At 46.4% G+C, this 19,915-nt stretch overlaps 1 protein-coding gene across 4 annotated transcripts in view; it reads left to right on the top strand.

The window, feature by feature from the left end:
* The first annotated feature begins 10,104 nt into the window (after positions 1–10,104).
* LOC142469167 (long-chain fatty acid transport protein 2-like) overlaps positions 10,105–19,915 on the top strand; it is a 147,679-nt gene continuing 137,868 nt past the window's right edge. For 3 of the 4 annotated variants that reach the window (XM_075576127.1, XM_075576126.1, XM_075576124.1), the window contains exons 1-2: positions 10,105–10,652; positions 11,975–12,184. In XM_075576127.1, coding sequence (XP_075432242.1) covers positions 10,178–10,652; positions 11,975–12,184 — 685 coding nt within the window. In that variant the 5' untranslated portion in view covers positions 10,105–10,177. The remainder of the gene's footprint in view (positions 10,653–11,974; positions 12,185–19,915) is intronic. The other variant, XM_075576125.1, reaches the window with a different exon arrangement.

Raw genomic sequence — 19,915 nt, 5'->3', positions numbered from 1 at the left:
TAACCTGGGGAAGTCCAACCCGTGAGAACAGTTCCAACAACTTGTTGGCTACTTGCTTCGCCGATGCTGTTCTCAGGGGGAACGCCTCAGGATACCTTGTTGCATAGTCCACTATTACAAGGATAAACCTGTGTCCTTTCGCAGAAGGTTCTAGAGGTCCTACCAAGTCTACCCCAATCCTCTCAAAGGGAACTGACACCAAGGGTAGAGGAACCAAACAGGCTGGTTTTTGTCCTTATGGACTAGTTAGCTGGCACTCTGGACATTCTGCACATAGCTTAGCAATATCACTATGCATACCTGGCCAATAGAATCGGGATGAAATACGGTCCAATGTTTTATCCCTGCCCAGGTGACCACCCCAAGGGATAGTATGGGCTAGAGTGAACACAGATTTAACAAACGCCTTGGGAACCAATATCTGTCTGGTGACCTCCCCTGTTTGTGTCTGCCTATTCACCCTATAAAGGATAGCCTTTGAAAGCTCAAAATGGGGGAATACTATCACCCCCTGTGCATCTAAAATCTGTTCATCAATTTTCACCACCTTGTCATACTGTCTAGCAAGGACTGGGTCTTCCCTTTGCTTCTGGCGAAAGTAAGGGAGGTAAAGGTCTGGTAAATCTCCAGGGCCTATATCCCCCTCCCTTTGGCCATCCCCAGCCATCACTTGTGACCTCTGACTACTAGAATGGTCACCTTGAGACCAAGATTTCTGCAACCAGTCCTCTTTGTCCAAGCGCTAAAGTCCAAGATACCGTGATCTTTAAGGCAGTCTCTAGTCTTTAAGATAGTAGTTGGGCTCTGGTTTAGATGCTCCAGATGGGATAGATGTCCTTGATGTAGATGGATACACCGTATAATCAACGCCAATATGTTCAGTGGAGAGGATCTGTGCTTGCTCCCCTTCTAATCCGCTCCTCACACGAACCCCACGTGGAGACAGCTTACAGGAGACAGCTTACAGGATACACCCTCTATCTTCAATGGCGTCGGGGATGCGTCCGTTAACGACACCTCCACCAATGTGAGACAGGAATACGTACAAGATAGTGTAGTATGAACAGACCTTTAATGCTTAAAACACTATAAAACGTAATAAAATACACTCACATGGTGCAATAACAGATGGTATTGCTCAATATGCCGTCCGCAGCTTGCATTTCCTAACACCACACCGGAGAGTATCACTGCACACAGACACGCTGTCGACTTGGCGTGTGACGTCAGTGCTTTAGGAAGCTCTCCCTGCGGCAGAACTACAGTGGCTGGGATGGTTCAATGACTAAGCTCCTCCTCCCTCAGGGAATTTTGGCCGTCGGATAGCGTTTTACATCGCCGTGTATACATTCTATTCTCCACGGGGAGTCAAAAGAACACACGTTGGGCGGTAACAGTTCCTGTAGGACCAGAGTTTTCCCAGAGCCCGAATCTACAAGGGCCTGGACGTTTTTTCCCCCAATCAGGGCTGGAAGTAGCCAGGGCTTGTAATTTTCCCCAGTAAAGGCCGAGGCGATGGTGATGCTGAATGACCAATCCATCTGTGGACAGTCCACATACCGGTGGCCTTGTATTCCGCAGGTGGAACATGGAGAGGGTTCCCTTGCCGGAGGGGGTTGTGGATAGCGCTCCGCTGGACCGGTTACTGGAGACCAGGCATCTGGTGGGTCCTGTGGGTGCCGTCCTCGGAAGTTCCTCTCATTTTGCGACGAGCCGACATCCGGAAGGAGATGAGGGTCTCGGCGGGGACCAGCATTTGGACTCCATCCTTGCTGGAACGACTGCTCCTTCCGTTGGACTTGGCGGTTCCGTGACGGGCCGTAAGTTCCCCGTTGATCCGACCTCCCTCTTTGGGTGTCCGCAAGTGCCGGTGGAGTCGGGTCCAGGACACTCGCCTGCTGCTCAGCCCCAAGGAAGTTCTCCACGAGTTGGACCGCCAAAGCTAGGGTTTCAGCAGTGTGGCATTTTACCCACGAGCGTGCGGAAGGGGGTATTATTTGTAGAAATTGTTCCAAAACCACCTGCTCAAGAATTGCCTCCTTAGTGCACTCCTCGGGTTGTATCCAGTGTGTACACAAGTCCAATAATCGCTGAGCGAGGACCCGGGGTCTCATCTTAGCGGTGTACTTCATGTTCCGGAACTGCTGCCGGTAAGTCTCTGGGGTCAGACCTAAGCGATCCAGTATGGCGGCTTTTACTTGTCGGTAGTCCATTGCCTGATCTGCTGGGAGACCCTGATATGAGGCCTGGGCTTCTCCTATGAGGAGCGGGGCCAAAGCATTTGCCCAGCGATCTGTAGCCCAGCCCTGAGTCAGTAAAAAAGCCTCTGGATCCTCGTTCGGAGCCATTTTCCTCAGGAGAATAGGGGGTCTGCTTGCTAGTTCTGCACAGGCAGACCCTTGGAATTGGGTCAGCAGCTTGGCAATCCGTTCATCCTGTGCTGCTTGTAGTCTTTCATCTCCTACAGGAAGGGTCTCTGCCCCAATAAGCATTTTACTAGACAGAATGGCACCCAGGTCTCTTTTCCTATTTTTTTATAAATGGGCTGACGAAGTAGGACCAGGGGAGGGGTATACTAATGAGGGGCTGGGTAAACCCTGCTTCTCGCGTTACCTGTCAACCTGTGATTGGGACAATTTAATTGTTCACCAATAACTGAACTGCCATGTTAGGAATGGGGTCCTGCATCTATATAATTGCTTGCACCCCTTATTCCTGAGCTTGTCGTGACTGTAACAACTAAGGAGCTGCTATTCAACTGAATATCTCATTATCCAACCCCAGTAAGTGTAAATATTTCTGTAGTGTTATTTGCTTGATGTATTGTCTGTTCTGCTCATAAGAAATAAACTCATTAAATTTACTATATCCTAATCTTGTTCAATCTGGCTCGGTTATTATATATACAAGTTCTGTTCCACCGTGACAAGGGGGCTGTGTGTATGTACAATTTCCTTTAAATAAAATTGAAGTAAAAGCATAAGAATGTAGACAATCCTGCTGATAAAAATCAATATGACTACAAAAATGTATCTTTATGAAGAAAAAAAAATAAGCCTACATTTAGCCTATAATATTAATAATCCCCTCAGAACAGAGCATTACTGGCCAATAATGCCCTTGCTGGGTTAAAGTCCCTCGGCTTCATCTCAGGCCTTCAACTCTTCCAGCCAGGGCATTATTGGCCAGTAATGCCCTGCTCTTCGGGGATTATTACTTAATTATAGGCTAAAGCTGGTAAATTATGGGCATTGTTGAAATCCCTGCTCCAAGGTTGGTTAAAATGCTGGGCATTATCCAATCAGTAATGGCCCAGAATTTTTGGCACCCTGCCAAGTTTTTCAGCCAATCAGCTTTCAGTTTTCATTCCCAAAGAGAGAGATCAGCTCTCAGTCAGATTGTTAGGAATGTGAGCGCACAGCGCCTCAGGCGGAGCTCACGCCTCTCTCCTTACACTGCTCAGATCCTTTCACTACAACCACGCAAGCCCTCTTCAGCTTCATCACTTACCCCTCGGCATGGTGGGACGCTCCACGAGGTTCTTCCTCCATGCTCTGCGCCACAGCCGTCGGCGTGGAATCGCCGTCCCGTGCGCACCCCACGTTGCTTCCTCTCATGCACACGTTGGACTTACAGTGCACACACAAAAGCCCTTGAACTTATCCCCACTCAGGCTCCGCCCCCAAACACCGCATGGTTACAATCTGGCTCTTGCTGAGTGTCACCTGAGCTCTAAGAACAGCATCCAATGCTCTGAAGCTCCCTGGGCTCCTCCAGGCACGCCCCCTCTCCTGGTTGGCTGTTCCAGCTTTATATACCCTCTCTGTTCTGTGCTTCCTCGCTCGTCATAGTTTTGTATGGGTGTTTCACAGTGCTTGTTCTTTGATTCTCTCGGTTTTGACGCGGCTTGGCAGACTACCCCCTTTGGCTCTCGACTTCGGATTGTTCCTGTTTACGTACCTTCTGGCTCCCTTCGACCACGGCACTCATCTCGATTCCTCCACATGTCTCCTACCCCTGATCTTGGCAACGGCAACGACCATTCTTCTGGGAAAACGGTATCGGCAAGTATTCTCCCAATACACCCCATCTGGCCTGGCACCATCTAATACCACAACCCGGACACGTCCCTCGCTCTGTCGGTGTGTGTATTCATACCTGCCACCTCACTTCTAGGGACAGGTCTGGTCTGCGGGCTACTCCGGCGTAACATTATGACGAGCCCACAAGACGCAGACCAGGCCGAACTGAGGCAAGCAATCACTATACTGATACAGCAAAACCAGGCCATGGCCGATCAGATTGTGGTCCTAACCCGGCAAATGGCCAAACTTTCGGCTCTGGTACCGGAAGCACCTGTTCCTCTTTCTCCTCTACAGGCTGCAGAACCAGTCAGACCCAGCAGTCAGGACGTGAAGATACCGCCTCCCAAGCCGTACGCTGGCAACCCGCAGGAGTGCAGAGGTTTCCTTAACCAGTGCGAGGTTCAATTTGAAATGGCACCCCTTCAGTACGACACCGGCCGGAAGAAGGTAGCCTACGTGTACAACCTACTGACGGGCAGCGCGCTGGCATGGGCCTCGCAAGTCTGAGAGTTGCGCCCGGACCTGACACAAGACTACCTAGCCTTCAAGGGTGAGTTCCAACAAGTCTTTGATTCCCCTGCACGCCGGGAGATGGCGTCTGTTTCCCTCCTCCAGATAACTCAGGGGCGAAGATCGGTGACACAGTATGCGGTGGAATTTCGCACGCTCGCCGCCGAGACGAACTGGGGACAAGAGCCGCTCATCTCCGTCTTCTGGCAAGGTCTCTCGGAGTCCATCAAGTATGAGCTTGCTCGGCAACCCAGGCCAGACCAATTGGAGGCGCTCATCGACTTGGCCGTACGTATTGATCAACGCATCCAGGTACGACGCTCGGAGCGTCAGCATGCCCGGCCACTAACCTTCCAAGCACCCTTTCCGAACTCTCCTCTGGTTCCTAGACCGCCTCCTTCGCAGCAGCTGGCACTGGAGCCTCCCGAGCCAATGCAATTAGGGGTGCAACAGATCCGGAATCCACTACGACAACACCGTTACGCCGGCGGACTCTGTTTCTACTGTGGATCCCCTGAACATCTGGTCCGTGCATGCCCTTTGCGTCCGGGAAATGGGAACACTCAGTGAGTATGGAGGGGCTCTCACTGGGTGTTATCTCTTCTCGTCCCCTCCCCAAGGAGACACTGCCTAAGAAACTTACGATTCCTATCTCTCTCGCAGGCACTGAGTTTCGTACATCTACTGCTGCCTTTATCGACTCCGGTGCTGGAGGAAACTTTGTAGACCTCGATTTCGCCAAACAGAACCGGATACCTTTGGTGAAGAAGGCCCAACCTATTGCCTTGGTTGGGATTGACGGTCGTTCGCTGTCTCCAGCCTTAATCTCGCTACAGACCGTACCTCTCCTCCTATCTACCTACTCCCACAGCGAGACCCTGGTCCTTGACGCCATCCAGGCCCCAGGTACGCCAGTAACCCTTGGCCTACCTTGGTTGCAGAAGAACAACCCTCCAATTGACTGGGTCTCACCTACCCCCATCACCTGGAAACCGAGGTCAGGGAAGTCTCCCAAACTCTTGGCTAACACAATGACTCAGGACTCCATTCTTCCCCCTATGTATCACCCTTCCCGCGACGTCTTTAACAAGGTCCGCTCAGAACAATTGCCTCCTCATCGGTCCAACGATTGACCCATCGATTTGGTCCCAGGATACACCTTGCCCAAGTCCAAGACTTACCCATTGTCGATACCTGAGTCTCAAGCCATGGAAGACTACATAAAGGAGAATCTTGAGAGAGGATTCATACGGCCCTCCAGTTCCCCGGCGGGAGCAGGGTTCTTCTTCGTGAAGAAAAAGGATGGTACTCTGAGGCCATGTATTGATTACCGGGGCTTGAACGGTATCACCATCAAGAACCGCTATCCTCTCCCCTTGATCACGGAACTCTTCGATAAACTGTGTGGGGCTAAGATATTTTCCAAATTGGTTCTCCGTGGGGCTTACAACTTGTTCCGCATCAGACAGGGCGACGAGTGGAAGACAGCCTTCAACACCCACTGTGGGCATTATGAGTACCTCGTCATGCCTTTTGGTTTATGTAACGCCCCGGCTGTCTTTCAGGACTTTATTAATGACGTATTTCGGGAGGTGCTCAACATCTTTGTTATTGTCTATTTAAATGACATTTTGATCTTTTCCAAAAATCTCCAGGATCATATTCGTCACACCTCGTACGTCCTCTCACGTCTACTCAAACATCACCTGTACGCCAAACTAGAGAAGTGTACCTTCCATCAACGCTCTACCCAATTTCTGGGCTACATTATTTCAGGCGAAGGCTTTTTGATGGATCCAGGTAAACTCCAGGCAGTTACGGAATGGCAACGACCATTCTTCTGGGAAAACGGTATCGGCAAGTATTCTCGCAATACACCCCATCTGGCCTGGCACCATCTAATACCACAACCCGGACACATCCCTCGCTCTGTCGGTGTGTGTATTCATACCTGCCACCTCAGTTCTAGGGACAGGTCTGGTCTGCGGGCTACACCGACATAACACAGATAAGGTGATTGGACAGGAGGTACCAGCAGGGCACTGACTCCTAACACTGCCTGCAGAGAGCTCTGCACAGGAGAACACTGAGGGGAAAGTGTGTGTGTGTCTGCAGTGTGTTTTGCGGGTGTACAGGGGGCTGCAATGGGTGTGTCGGTGTGGAGGAGGGCTGCAGTGTGTGTTTTGAGGTGTGTGTGTCTGCACTTTTGTGGGTTTAGAGGGGCTGCAGTGTGTGTTTGTGGGTGTAGATAGGGGGTGCTGTGTGTGTAGAGGGTGGAGGAGGGCTGCAGTGTGTTTTGTGGGTGTAAAGGTAGGGTGGCCAGATATCCCGGTCCCGGACCAGTCCCGGTTTTTAATGCCAGTCCCGGCTGCCCAACATTCTTTAAAATGTCCGTTTTTTTGTTAGTGTCCTGGTTTTGGCTATCAGAGCAGGGGGGCAGCAGAAAGCAGAGAACGGAGAGCGGAGGCTGGGTCTGCAACTGCAGAGGGTGGGGGCAGGGTTAATGTCAGCGGAGCCCCAGCAGTGAGTCAGTGTCTGCTGCTAGGACTCAAGATTGCTGCCCCCCCCAACCCCACCCATGCTCCACAGTGAAAGGTTGGGTGAAAAATGGACATGCACAAACAACACTCCTCCCCCCCATGGGGAGAGAGACACAGACACAGCATGGTATGGCATGGGGAGAGAGACAGCATGGCATGGGGAGAGAGACAGACACAGCATGGCATGGGCAGAGATACAGACACAGCATGGTATGGCATCGGGAGAGGGACAGCATGGCATAGGGTGAGATACAGACACAGCATGGGGTGAGATACAGACACAGCATGGCGAGAGATACAGACACAGCATGGCATGGAGAGAGATACAGACACAGCATGGCATGGGGAGAGATACAGACACAGCATGGCATGGGGAGAGAGAGAGACACAGTATGGCATGGGGAGAGAGACAGGCACAGCATGGCATGGGGAGAGAGACACAGCATGGCATGGGGAGAGAGACAGCATGGCATGGGAAGAGAGACAGCATGGCATGGGGAGAGAGACACAGCATAGCATGGGGAGAGAGACACAGCATGGCATGGGGAGAGAGACACAGCATGGCATGGGGAGAGAGACACAGCATGGCATGGGGAGAGAGACACAGCATGGCATGGGGAGAGAGACAGAATGGGGGAGAGAGACTCACAAAGAATGGGGGGGGGGAGAGAGACAGCATGGCATGGGGAGAGAGACAGAATGGGGGAGAGAGACTCACAAAGAATGGGGGGGGAGAGAGACGCAAAGAAGGGGGGGGAGAGACAGAAAATGGGTGAAGAGAGACACAGAATGGGGGAGAGAGAGACAGAGAATGGGGAAGAGAGAGAGACACACACACAGAGAATGGGGGGGAGAGAGAGAGACATAGAATGGTCGAGAGAGAGAGACAGAGAATGGGGGGGGGGGGAGAGACCGAGAATGGGGGAGACAGACAAAGAATGGGGAGAGAGACACACAAAGAATGGGGAAGAGAGACACAGGGAATGGGGGAGAGACACAGAGAAAGGAGGAGAGAGAGAGAGAATGGGGGAGAAAGATAAAGACAGACACAGAGAATGGGGGGGGAGAGAGAGACAGAGAATGGGGAGAGAGACAGCGAATGGGGGAGAGACAGAGAATGGGGGACAGACACAGAGAATGGAGGGGAGAGATAGAGACAGAGAATGGTGGAGAGAGACACAACGAATAGGGGAGAGAAACACAGAGAATAGGGGGGGAGAGAGAGACAGAGAATGGGGGAGAGAGAGAGGGAGAGAGAGACAGAGAATGGTGGAGAGAGACACAACGAATAGGGGAGAGAAACACAGAGAATGGGGGAGAGAGAGAGAGGGAGAGAGAGACAGAGAAAGGGGAGGGAGAGACAGAATGGGGAGAGAGACACAGAGAATGGGGAGAGGGAGACACAGAGAATGGGGAGAGAGAGACACAGAGAAAGGGGAGAGGGAGACACAGAGAATGGGGAGAGGGAGACACAGAGAATGGGGAGGGAGAGACACAGAGAATGGGGAGAGAGAGACAGAGAGAATGGGGAGAGAGACAGAATGGGAAGGGCGGAATGAGAATGGAGGTAATGCGGGGGAGAACGAGAGTGGAGGGATGGGGTGGATGGGGGGAGAGAGATTGGGGTGTTTGTGGGAGAAGGGGCGACAGAAAGGGGCGGAGAGACATAAAGGAGAAGGGGGGCAGTTGGTGAAGTCATTTGTTTTATAAATATATTTTGTAATGTGTCCCGGTTTTTACTTTTGTAAATCTGGTCACCCTATGTAGAGGAGGGGGGGCTGAAGAGTTTAGGGGGGACTGCAGTGTGTGCTTGTGTGTATAGGGGGAGGGGTGCAGAGTGTGTGTATCTTTTTTATGAAAAATTAAAAAAAAAAAGCCTGCATTTAGCCTATAATAGTAATAACCCCCCCCCCCCAGAACAGGGCATTACTGGCCAATAATGCTCTGGCTGGATTAAAGTCCCCCGGCTGGAAGAGTTGAAGGCCAGAGGCGAGGCCGAGGGCATTATTGGCCAGTAATGCCCTGTTCTTTGGGGATTATTACTTAAATATATACCTGTTCTGTTGACTGGTAGAGAGCAAAGTCCCAATCAATCCAGGGTACAGTCATGCTCTGAAAGATCTGAACTTTGTATTGCAACAATCAAACACAGCAACTCTCGCTGCAAGCGAAATTAGCCGCAGTAATATAACTCATCCAGACAAATCTCCCATAGCCATATTTCATGTTACATATACTGTACTGCACCGACACACTTTATTCGAGCAAATACCCGGTATGTACCTGGCAGATACCTGGAATGCGCCGCCCCTCACCTCTGACAAGCCCCGTTGCATTTGCCTTCCCAGCCTGGGTTCATGCCTGGCTGATGGGCGGCTGATCTGTTAAATGATAATGATTAGGATTTAATAGGCTGCAATGCTTCGCGTGTCTACCAGATGGCATAAATTCATGAATTGTAATGCAGTATATATATATATACTGTGCAGTATTGCAGCCAGCGGGAATAAAATGCTTCAATCCCTGCTTGGAAAATACCTCAATGCACTCGGGCAGAAAACAGTCACAAACCTCAATACACCCGGGTATACCCGAATTCGTGGGACTAGCCGAGCTCGAATAAAGTGTGTCGCCAGTGTACATGTTACATATAACATATTCCTGGTTTTGTATACTGACTAGATTGGTGGAGTCACATGAGTAAATGTGCACATGGGACAAATATCCTTACAGTTTATCCCTTAAACAGTGCTACTGTATATGGTTTAATAGTATATACCACAACACTGACACATAAATCTTGGTCTGAAATTGTTATTGCAAAAATGTGAAAAGTTCCTTTCGCCACGCAGGTGACAAGTATCCATGGCAGTGAAAAGGTTAAGTGTAGGAACGCAGGCTTTCTCAGTCACATTAACTTGTTAGGGTTCAGAGTACAAACCGGTGTGCTTTGCGCAGTATATTTATTCTTTATCATTCACCTCTCCCAGCTTTGTTTGTGATACCGTACTGGCACATGGTAACTTTCTTCTCCCTTCAGAGATGTCTGTTCTGCATACTGCTCTCCTAGGGATTCCCCTCCTCTGGCTGCTAAGACGCCTACTTCTCCCCTACCTGTGGCAAGACCTGCATTTCTTTTTCAAAGTGTTCCGCCACATGCGGAAAGTGGAACAAGATAGCCAGCGCTCTCCTCCGTTTACTATGTTGGATAAATTTTTGGAGCAGGTATCCTTCAGGCCTCAGCAGAAGTTCATACTTTACCAAGACCAGAAACATACGTACAAGGAGATAGATATTAAAAGCAACCAGCTGGCTTGGGCTCTGAAGAATCATGCACAGCTTCAACAAGGAGACTGTGTTGGCCTCTTCATGGGGAATGAGCCTGCCTATATCTGGATTTGGCTGGGGCTAGCCAAGCTGGGGTGCCCAATAGCTTGCCTGAACTACAACATACGAGCGAAGTCCTTTTTGCATTGCTTCAGATCCAGTGGGGCAAAGGTGCTAATTGCTGCTCCAGGTGAGTTGCGTGTCTAGTTAATTTTCCAAATGAGATAGAAGGTTAAGAGAATACAGCATGAAATCTGCAACTTGAGGTTAATCTTCTGTTCATACCTTAACCCTTTGACTGCCTGAAAAGCAATATATTGTTTCATAATGCATTGGAGGACTCTAATAGCAATGAGTTTCAAACGGGAAAAAGGCAATAAAGAGCCACATCAAAATAAAAGAACAGATGTTGCATTGTCCCTGAAATGTTAACCTTAATATAACTTGATTTAGACCCCAAATATGATTACGGATCAGACAGGCATTTAAAACTATAAGTACTGTAGTATATTGTCTCTCTATTGAAGACTTATTTAAAATGGCTGTAAAAAGTAAGCCCTAAGATTTACTAGTATCCGGTCTTTAGTCCTTCAATTAAAAAGGAAAAAGAACAACTAGCCCTTTAGAGATTAAGATCCATATACACTAAGCAGTCGTGTGCCATAGGATACCTTCCAGCGCGGGAAAGCACCTTACAGCCCATTGTGTCCCAGCGCTGGAAAGCACCTTACAGCCCATTGTCTCCCAGCGCTGGAAAACACCTTACAGCCATTGTGTCCCAGAGCTGGAAGATGACTTATGTCAGACTGCTTATTAAAGTGACCCTTTATTTTTGTGCATGCTATAATCCGTCATGTGACCAAACATTTTCTCTGCTATTTCCCCAAGTACAGGAATAATGTCAGAGTGGTTATTCAGCTGCTTTTCTATCTGAAATACCACATGTTGCATGTTTTTCATTTGCAGAAGTTTGCAGGGACAACATACATTATGTATGAAACTTGTTCATCTTGTCTTTTACATTTAATGTACAATAGATAAAGGAGAAGAGGCTAATACTATCTCAACCTGCTGCTATAGATTGAATTGATACAAAGACAAAATAAGACCCCACCAGTGAGATATATATATATACATATATATATATACACATACATACATACATACATATATATATATATATATATATATATATATATATATATATATATATATATATATATATATATATATATACACATACATATACACACACACACACACACACACAGTTGATACTTCTAAATATATTATTTTGCTGATTTTCTTATTTTCTAATTACAATACTAACATTACCACTCCCCAAGATGGTCACAGAAACAAAGATACATTGTCACAGAGCACTTTGATACAATGTTTTACTGTCAAACTGATGCAATTTATGGTTGTTGTTTTTTAGCAAACCTACAGTTTTGTGCGCCTGTTACCATGCTTGCACATTAAGTGTACATTGTTTTTCTCTATTTTGATAAGAGCTAAAGAATGCAGTGGAAGAGGTGCTGTCTAATCTAGCAGAAGAGAAGGTACTGGTATTTTATCTGAGCAGAGAATCTCCCACCAAAGGGGTAGAGAGTCTCCTTGACAAAGTGGAGGCTGCTTCCGACGACCCTGTCCCAAGATCCTACAGATCCGAAGTCACCCCAAAATCAACAGCTCTGTTTATTTATACTTCTGGAACCACAGGTAGAACTTTTTATCCAAAAGAACCCTTAGCATGAACCAAACCAGATTTTCAAAAGAAAATGTATTTATAAAACAATCCTCCCTATTTAAAGTTTAACTGCACACATTTGTATTGCACTTTTGGCATCACGTTGCTATGTGTGCCCCACATACTTTTTTATTTACTTTTACCCTGACCCTACAAACTGAATTAAGCTAGGCATTATGTACAAAACGGTTACATGTAATGCTTTCAGAACATCTCCTTTCTGTAACACAAAACATACATATTATTTTGATTGTTACACTACCCTTTTCCAAATGTACTATGCAATCACACAAACGAGTTCATCCTTATTATTATCTATGCATAGATTAGTTCTGAAACGATTTAACTGGTGTAATAAAAATGCTAGGGGATATTAAGTACTTTAATCAATTTGGTACTTTCAGGGTTAACATCGGTTACAACTTGATCTCTCTTGTGTCTTTGTTGAGTTAGAAAGAGCTTACCCTGGGGGCTATCATTGAGTGCCCCCTAAAACTGAAAGATTTTGTTTAAACCGCTGTAGACGATAGCCAGATCACGGGCTATAAGCCCTAAAGACATACTTACATTCTTGAAATATCTCCTGAGCATCACAGAGAACCCCCTTCATGTTTAAGAGATGGCAAGGGACATATTTCATCTGTCGCTCAAATTAAGAAGCGAGCCGGTACAAATTTGTATTGTAACATCCAGAAAACTCACCTGAAACTATTGATATGACTCGAGTGTGTAAGTATTATGGCCACAAAGTTGAGGCCTATTATATAGTCAGAACACATTTAAATGTCACAAGACAATATATTTTTTCTTTCAAGTCGTAAATGTCAACCAAGAATCTGATTTACGACAGGGGCAGGTTAATGTGAGCTTCAGTGCAAGACGGTCTGGGCATAAAAGTTGGCATGCGTGATAGAAAATCACCACTCAGCAGAGGTGTGTTTGCAATCAGACATGTCACATATAGTTACATAGTAGATGAGGTTGAAAAAAGACGTAGGTCCATCAAATTCAACCTATGCTAAATTTAGACAACAGATACTTTATTTTATATCTATACTTACTTATTGATCCAGAGGAAGGCAAACAAAAAACCCCATTAAGGGGAAAAATTAATTCCTTCCTGACTCCAAGAATTGGCAATCGGATTAATCCCTGGATCAACATCCTTCCCATGTATACTTATTTGGTATATCCCTGAATACCTTTCCCATGTAAAAAGATGTCCAACCTTTTTTTTAACAAATCTATTGTATCTGCCATCACAGTCTCCATGGGTAATGAATTCCACATTTTAACTGCCCTTACTGTAAAGAACCCTTTCCTTTGTTGCTGGTGAAATTTCCTTTCCTCCAACCTTAAGGGATGGCCCTGAGTCCTTTGTACTGCTTGTGGGATGAATAGTTCTTTTGAAAGCTCCTTGTATTGTCCCTGAATATATTTGTTTATAGTTATCATGTCCCCTCTTAGGCGCCTCTTTTCTAATGTAAATAAATCTAATTTAGCTAGCCTGTCCTCATAAATTAGAATCTCCATCCCCTTTATTAATTTGGTGGCTCTTCTCTGCACTCTCTCTAGTTCCATAATGTCTTTTCTTAGGATTGGTGCCCAAAATTGTACTCTATATTCAAGGTGTGGTCTTACTAATGCTTTGTAAAGGGGCATATTTATGTTTACTTCCCTTCCATCCATTGCCCGTTTGATGCAAGATAAGATCTTGTTTGCCTTTGCAGCTACTGCATGACATTGGGCACTATTGCTAAGCCTGCTGTCTACAAGCACTCCTAAATTCTTCTCCTTCAAGGGTTCCCCCAATATATCTCCATTTAATTTGGAAGTCGCCTTTTTATTCTTGCATCCCAAATGCATAACCTTACATTTATCTGTATTAAACCTCACCTGCCATTTACCTGCCCACGTTTCCAGTCTCTCCAAGTCCTTCTGGAGAGAAATTACATCCTGCTCTGATTCTATTACCTTACACAATTTTGTATCATCAGCAAAGATGGAGACTTTGCTCTCGATACCAACCTCAAGGTCATTAATAAACAAGTTAAAAAGCAGAGGTCCCAGTACCGATCCCTGAGGTACTCCACTGACGACTTTAGCCCAACCTGAAAAAGTTCCATTTATGACAACCCTCTGTTGTCTGTCCTTTAACCAGTTTTCAATCCAGGTGCATATATTATTACTGAGTTCAATTTTCTTTATTTTGAACACCAACCTCTTGTCTGAAACCATATCAAAAGCCTTTGCAAATTCTAAGTAGACCATCAACTGCATTACCCTGGTCTAAATTCCTACTTACCTCCTCAAAGAAACAAATAAGGTTAGTTTGGCAAGATCTATCCTTCATAAATCCATGCTGACTATTACTAATAATTTTGTTTTCCATTAGGTATTCCTGAATATTATCCCGTATTAAACCTTCAAGTAGTTTCCCCACTATTGAAGTCAGGCTTACAGGTCTGTAATTCCCCGGTTGTGATCTAGCTCCCTTTTTAAATATAGGCACCACATCTGCTTTACGCCAATCTTGTGGTACTGAGTCTGTGGAAATGGAGTCCTTGAATATTAAATATAATGGTTTTGCTATTACTGAGCTTAACTCCTTGAGAACTCTTGGATGTATGCCATCGGGGCCAGGTGCCTTATTTACTTTAATTTTTTCAAGTCGCTTATGAACTTCTTCCTCAGTTAACCAATTGTTCATTAATATGGAGGTTGTGGCTTCCTCCTGTGGCACTACTATTGAACTTGATTCTTCCCTGGTAAACACAGAGGCAAAGAATTTGTTTAATACCTCAGCTTGTTCCTTATCTCCAATAATCTGCCTACCCATCTCCCACTGAAAGGGTATTATATTGTCTTTTCTCATTTTTTTGTTATTAAGGTACTTAAAGAACTTTTTAGGGTTGACCTACTTTCTAGTGTAATCCTTTTTTCATTATCCATTTTTGCTAATTTGATTGCCCTTTTTCAATTTTTGTTACATTCCTTATAATTCTGATACGATGTCTCTGTCCCTTCTGACTTAAAGAATCTAAACGCCTTCATCTTCTTGTCCATTTCCTCCCCTACCTGTTTATTTAGCCACATTGGTTTTGACTTATTTCTTTTATACTTATTACCCAAGGGTATACACTGATAAGTGTGCTTTTCTAACAATGTTTTGAAGACTGCCTATTTATCTTATACATTTTTTCCTGCAAAAACATCATCCCATTGTATTACTACTAGATTAGACCTCAATGTATTAAAATCTGCCTTTCTAAAGTTTAAAGTCTTTGTTGAACCCAAGTAACCTGTTTTTTTGATAATTTCTTTCAAATGAGACCATGTTATGATCACTGTTACCCAAATGTTCCAGGACTTGAATATTTGTTATTACTTCTACATTGTTTGATATGACCAAATCTAGAACTGCCCCTCTCCTGGTTGGTTCCTCAATAATTTTGGTCATATAATTGTCTTTAATCACCCCCAAAAACCTGTTTCCTTTTGTTGTAATGCTAATCTCATTGCCCCAGTCTATGTCTGGATAATTAAAATCCCCCATTATGCAAACATGACCCAGTTTTGATGCCTTCTCCATTTGCAAAAGTATTTTAGCTTCCTCAATCTCACAGATTTTTGGTGGTTTATAGCATATTCCCACAAACATTTTCTTTATACTTTTATCTCCACTGCTAATTTCTATCCACAAAGTCTCTACATTTTCATCATTCCCTTCATAGACATCATCCCTTATAATAGGTTTTTGATCCGGTTTAACATATAAACCTACTCCATCTCCCCTTCTATTTGTTCAATCTGTCAGGGTTCTGCTCGCCACAAACCACGGTCGGACCGCGAGGCTGAGGTGGGGTTGTAAAAGCACCGACCTGAGACCGCGCAGGCTGATCCGGATTGCGCAGTTCGTTGTCAAACGTAGCAGGATCAGGAAAGGAGAAGACAGCGTCGTCGTTGTACAAGCCAGGGTCAGGACAGGAGATATCAGGATAACCATTGTTCAGGCAAGAGTTCGGCAACAGGTAGTCAGGAGAGCCCCGCTTCAGCTTAGGAGCGCGGGGTTGGCCTCTGCGCGAGCGACGACCATGGCCCATGGTACTGGTCACAGGAGATGGTAGGCAGACCAGAATAGCACACCGCTTTGCTGCCCGGGTGCACCAGTGCTACAGCGCAAGAGTCCTGAGCGGCTGGGGAATCCTCTGTAACAGCGCAGGAACCAGGACACGGCCTCTCTAGATTAGGGAAAGAGTAGGCCCCAGGAACCAGGAAGCTGAAGATCCACAGGGAAACCTCCGCTACAGTGCAGGAATCAGGAGACTGAAGAGCGCGGGGGATACCTTTGCCTCAGTGCAGGAAAGCAGGAAGCTGAAGACATAGGGGATACCTTTGCTTCAGCGCAGGAGAACAAGCGGGAACTTGAAGGAAGCTGAAGGACGCAGGGCGGAACCTCCGTATCAGCATAGGAGAACAAGCGGCTTGAAGGGAGCTGAAGGACGCAGGGCGGAACCTGGTATCAGCATAGGAGAACAAGCGGCTTGAAGGAAGCTGAAGGACGCAGGGCGGAACCTGGTATCAGCATAGGAGAACAAGCGAGGGCTTGTGGCAAAACAGTAGACATCCAGTTAGGACTATGCTCGGCAGGGAGCATTATGGGAAGACAGTACTTAAAGGCCAGCGGGCCAATCCCCGGAGGGGGGTGTGAAGGTACTGCTCCAATGAATGAATGCAAGTCTAGGTTGCAGTGATAGGCTGCACAGCTGCAGTAGATACCAGAGGGAATGTGTATTGCTTTGATGAGTGAATCCAGGCTGCAGCAAACCTCAGGAGAGCTGATCCAGAACTGCACCGGTCTGCAAGGTAAGGCAACCAGTAAACCGTGGAGCGGATTCCTTACAGTACCCCCCCCTTCACGCGAGACCTCCGGGCGAACATGAGCACTCATAGAGTTGGAGGACCGGGAATTGTTGCTGAACAGTCTAGGATTGGGGTTAGAGTCGTACTCCAGTGACTCATGATTAGTCCTTAGTGTACCCCCACCCCCCGGTGAGAACTGTGGCCAGACAGGACCATCCATGGGCCTTGGGGACATTGAGTTGTTCCTAAAATTCTTTAGGTAGAAAGGGCATCCGTAAACGAGCAGTTCTTTAGTGAGTACAGTTCTAAGAAATAAGAGTAGTAGAAGAAACATCCTTGGTACATGGCTCGCCCAGCAAAATGACTTGGAAATCCAGGGTTGTGAAGAACCAGAGGGTTCCAGAGCAGAAACGGCAGAAGAACCCCTACAGGAAGCCCAGTCTTTAATAAAGGAACCTGAATCTAGGATCAGCGGCCCTGATAATTGATCGAATACACCAGGAGGAACTTTGTAACAGAAAAAGTCTTGGCTGACCACTGCATGTTGAAATTTGCGAGAAATTTTTCCTCTAGAAGGCTCCCAGGTAATGGTTAGTAAGGGTATAGGCTGGTTGGAAGCATCTCCCGGTATTGGTATGTAAGGTGACAAGGCAAGCAGTAAACCCGGCATAGGGACCGAAATCTTGGGATACATACAGAGTATTTCCAACTGAGAGGAAATAACAGGGGCAACCGAAAATTCCGAGGGACAAAACCATGGTTTAGCAGGAGCAGAGAAGCAAACAACAGTAGAGCTCTCCAATACTGGGAAATCTTCATTGGGAGATAGTATTGTCAGTGAATCAGGAATAGTCCTTGGGATCTTCAAATCAGTAGCTTGAGAAAAAGGCAGAGCCAGGGTAGAGGTGGGAGGGAAGCTAACATCAGAAGCTGAAGTCTGTATCTCAGTGACAGAGCCTTGAGAATCAACAAGCTGCAAGTATGAACTATGAAAACTCTTAATGACAGGCACCTTAGGAGTACAAGGAGTCTTTTCCGAAACTGCAATGGCCCTAACCACAGGGGTACCTAACCTGTCAAAAACATGAATAGGTGTGTTTTCTAGTGCAAAATCTCTGATCACAGGACTCCTAACCGATAGTGAGGGTGTCTGGGTTTGATTAGAGAAAAAATCAGATGTATTGATAAGTGACTTAGAAACAACTACTGAGGTTCTAGATTTGCTGGACATGTGAGAAAAAATACCCTTTAAGACAGGAGCTTTAATTTCCTCCCAGAGTAACCCCATGTTTGCTGGGACATATTTAGACACAGTACTGAGGGACTGGGTTTCAGCAAAGGCAGGACAGCTAAATAGCTCAGATTTAAACCCCAGGACTTGTAATATGTGCATGGTGACCTCAGACAGTACTAAGGGAGTGACCACAGATATGCTGATCCCCAAAGGATCAGCCTGGAGAGAGAAATCAGGGGGACCCCCAGACAGGATACTCATTGTAGAAAGAGCTTCAGAATCAGAAGGAGAATCATTACCTCTCAGAGTCTCAAAACTAGTAAGACACAATTCAGCGAAAAGGGAAACCGTGTGCAAGCTTTTTACTAATCTATATGAAAAAGCGTCACTTTTGGGAGAAAACCGTGTGTCAGCAAACATTCCTGGGAACACAATATGAACCCTAGGAGGAACATACAGACTACTGTATGCTTTTAACCCTAAGCATAAAGAGGAGAAGAACTCAGACAGTACACGGGGGTTAATCATAACTGTACTGGTCTCTGAAGTAGGTATTTGGTAAGGAATATCTGGGAAACCAGAAATTACTGCAGACTCCATAATGTGGGAACTATGCGCTGAAGCAGGGATCACCGCTATGTGGGCGACAGGCTGGTTCAGTGAAATACCCGGGAGAAGGAACTCTGCGACCAAGCTTAGGGAAAAACCTGACTCCTGACTACATTTATCAGGAACCAGAACTTTAGCCGAAGTCTCCGGAGGCGAAGCTGCGGAAACTTGAGCTGAAGCAGGGGATTTATAGCAAAGAATATCTAGGGACTCCGTACGGTTATAGGAATCCCTCAATGCAACCTCTGCTGTCTGACTTGTGGACTCATTCTCTGAGGCTAAAACGAAGGCATTAACTTGGAGGCAGCAAGAATTTACAGGGGTTAATGCAGACAGTGCCTGAGAGTAAAACACAGGAAATTTTTTCTCTGTATTAGGAGAGACCAGGAATCTCTCGTCTGAAGCTAGGGGCGTGACCATGGCTGACAGAGAACAGGGAATTATCAAAGGAGACTCAGAGAGCTGCCCCTCAGGGGTTAATACAGAAATGACCCTGGGAACAGAACTTAGGGATTCTTTCTCTGACGGGGAAAGCGCACAGGACTGCCTAGCAGAGTTTAAAGCTGGAAAACCCTCAAGAGCTGGAGTGACAGATTCGGAGTTAGAAATAGGGGAACAAAGGGACTTATTCTCTGATACAAGAACATTAGTGCTGGGTAGAGCAACATATGTATTCTCCAGGGGGACCTCACAGGACTGATCGGCAGGGGTTAACGAAAACATATCATTGGTGTCAGGGAACCCGGCCATACACTCAGGGCAAGGATCCGTGGTAGACCAGGGATACAGCCAAGCGGCAGCGAAGCTGGCGAGGGGAGGATCCTGTTCCTTTATGCAAATGTCCAATGTCATGGAAAGGATATGGAGTGTTTTTTGGGCATCAGCCAACATGAGGAGAGGGTCCACTTTTGCTATATAAATGTCTAAAGACAAGGCCAGGGAAGAGAGTTCCTTTTGGGCGTCGTCCAATTCTAAAGGGTACACATTTTCCCAAGTT

The sequence above is a fragment of the Ascaphus truei genome, chromosome 18, assembly GCF_040206685.1.
Source record: "Ascaphus truei isolate aAscTru1 chromosome 18, aAscTru1.hap1, whole genome shotgun sequence".
NCBI lineage: Eukaryota > Metazoa > Chordata > Amphibia > Anura > Ascaphidae > Ascaphus > Ascaphus truei.
This window is presented reverse-complemented; position numbering and strand designations above follow the sequence as displayed.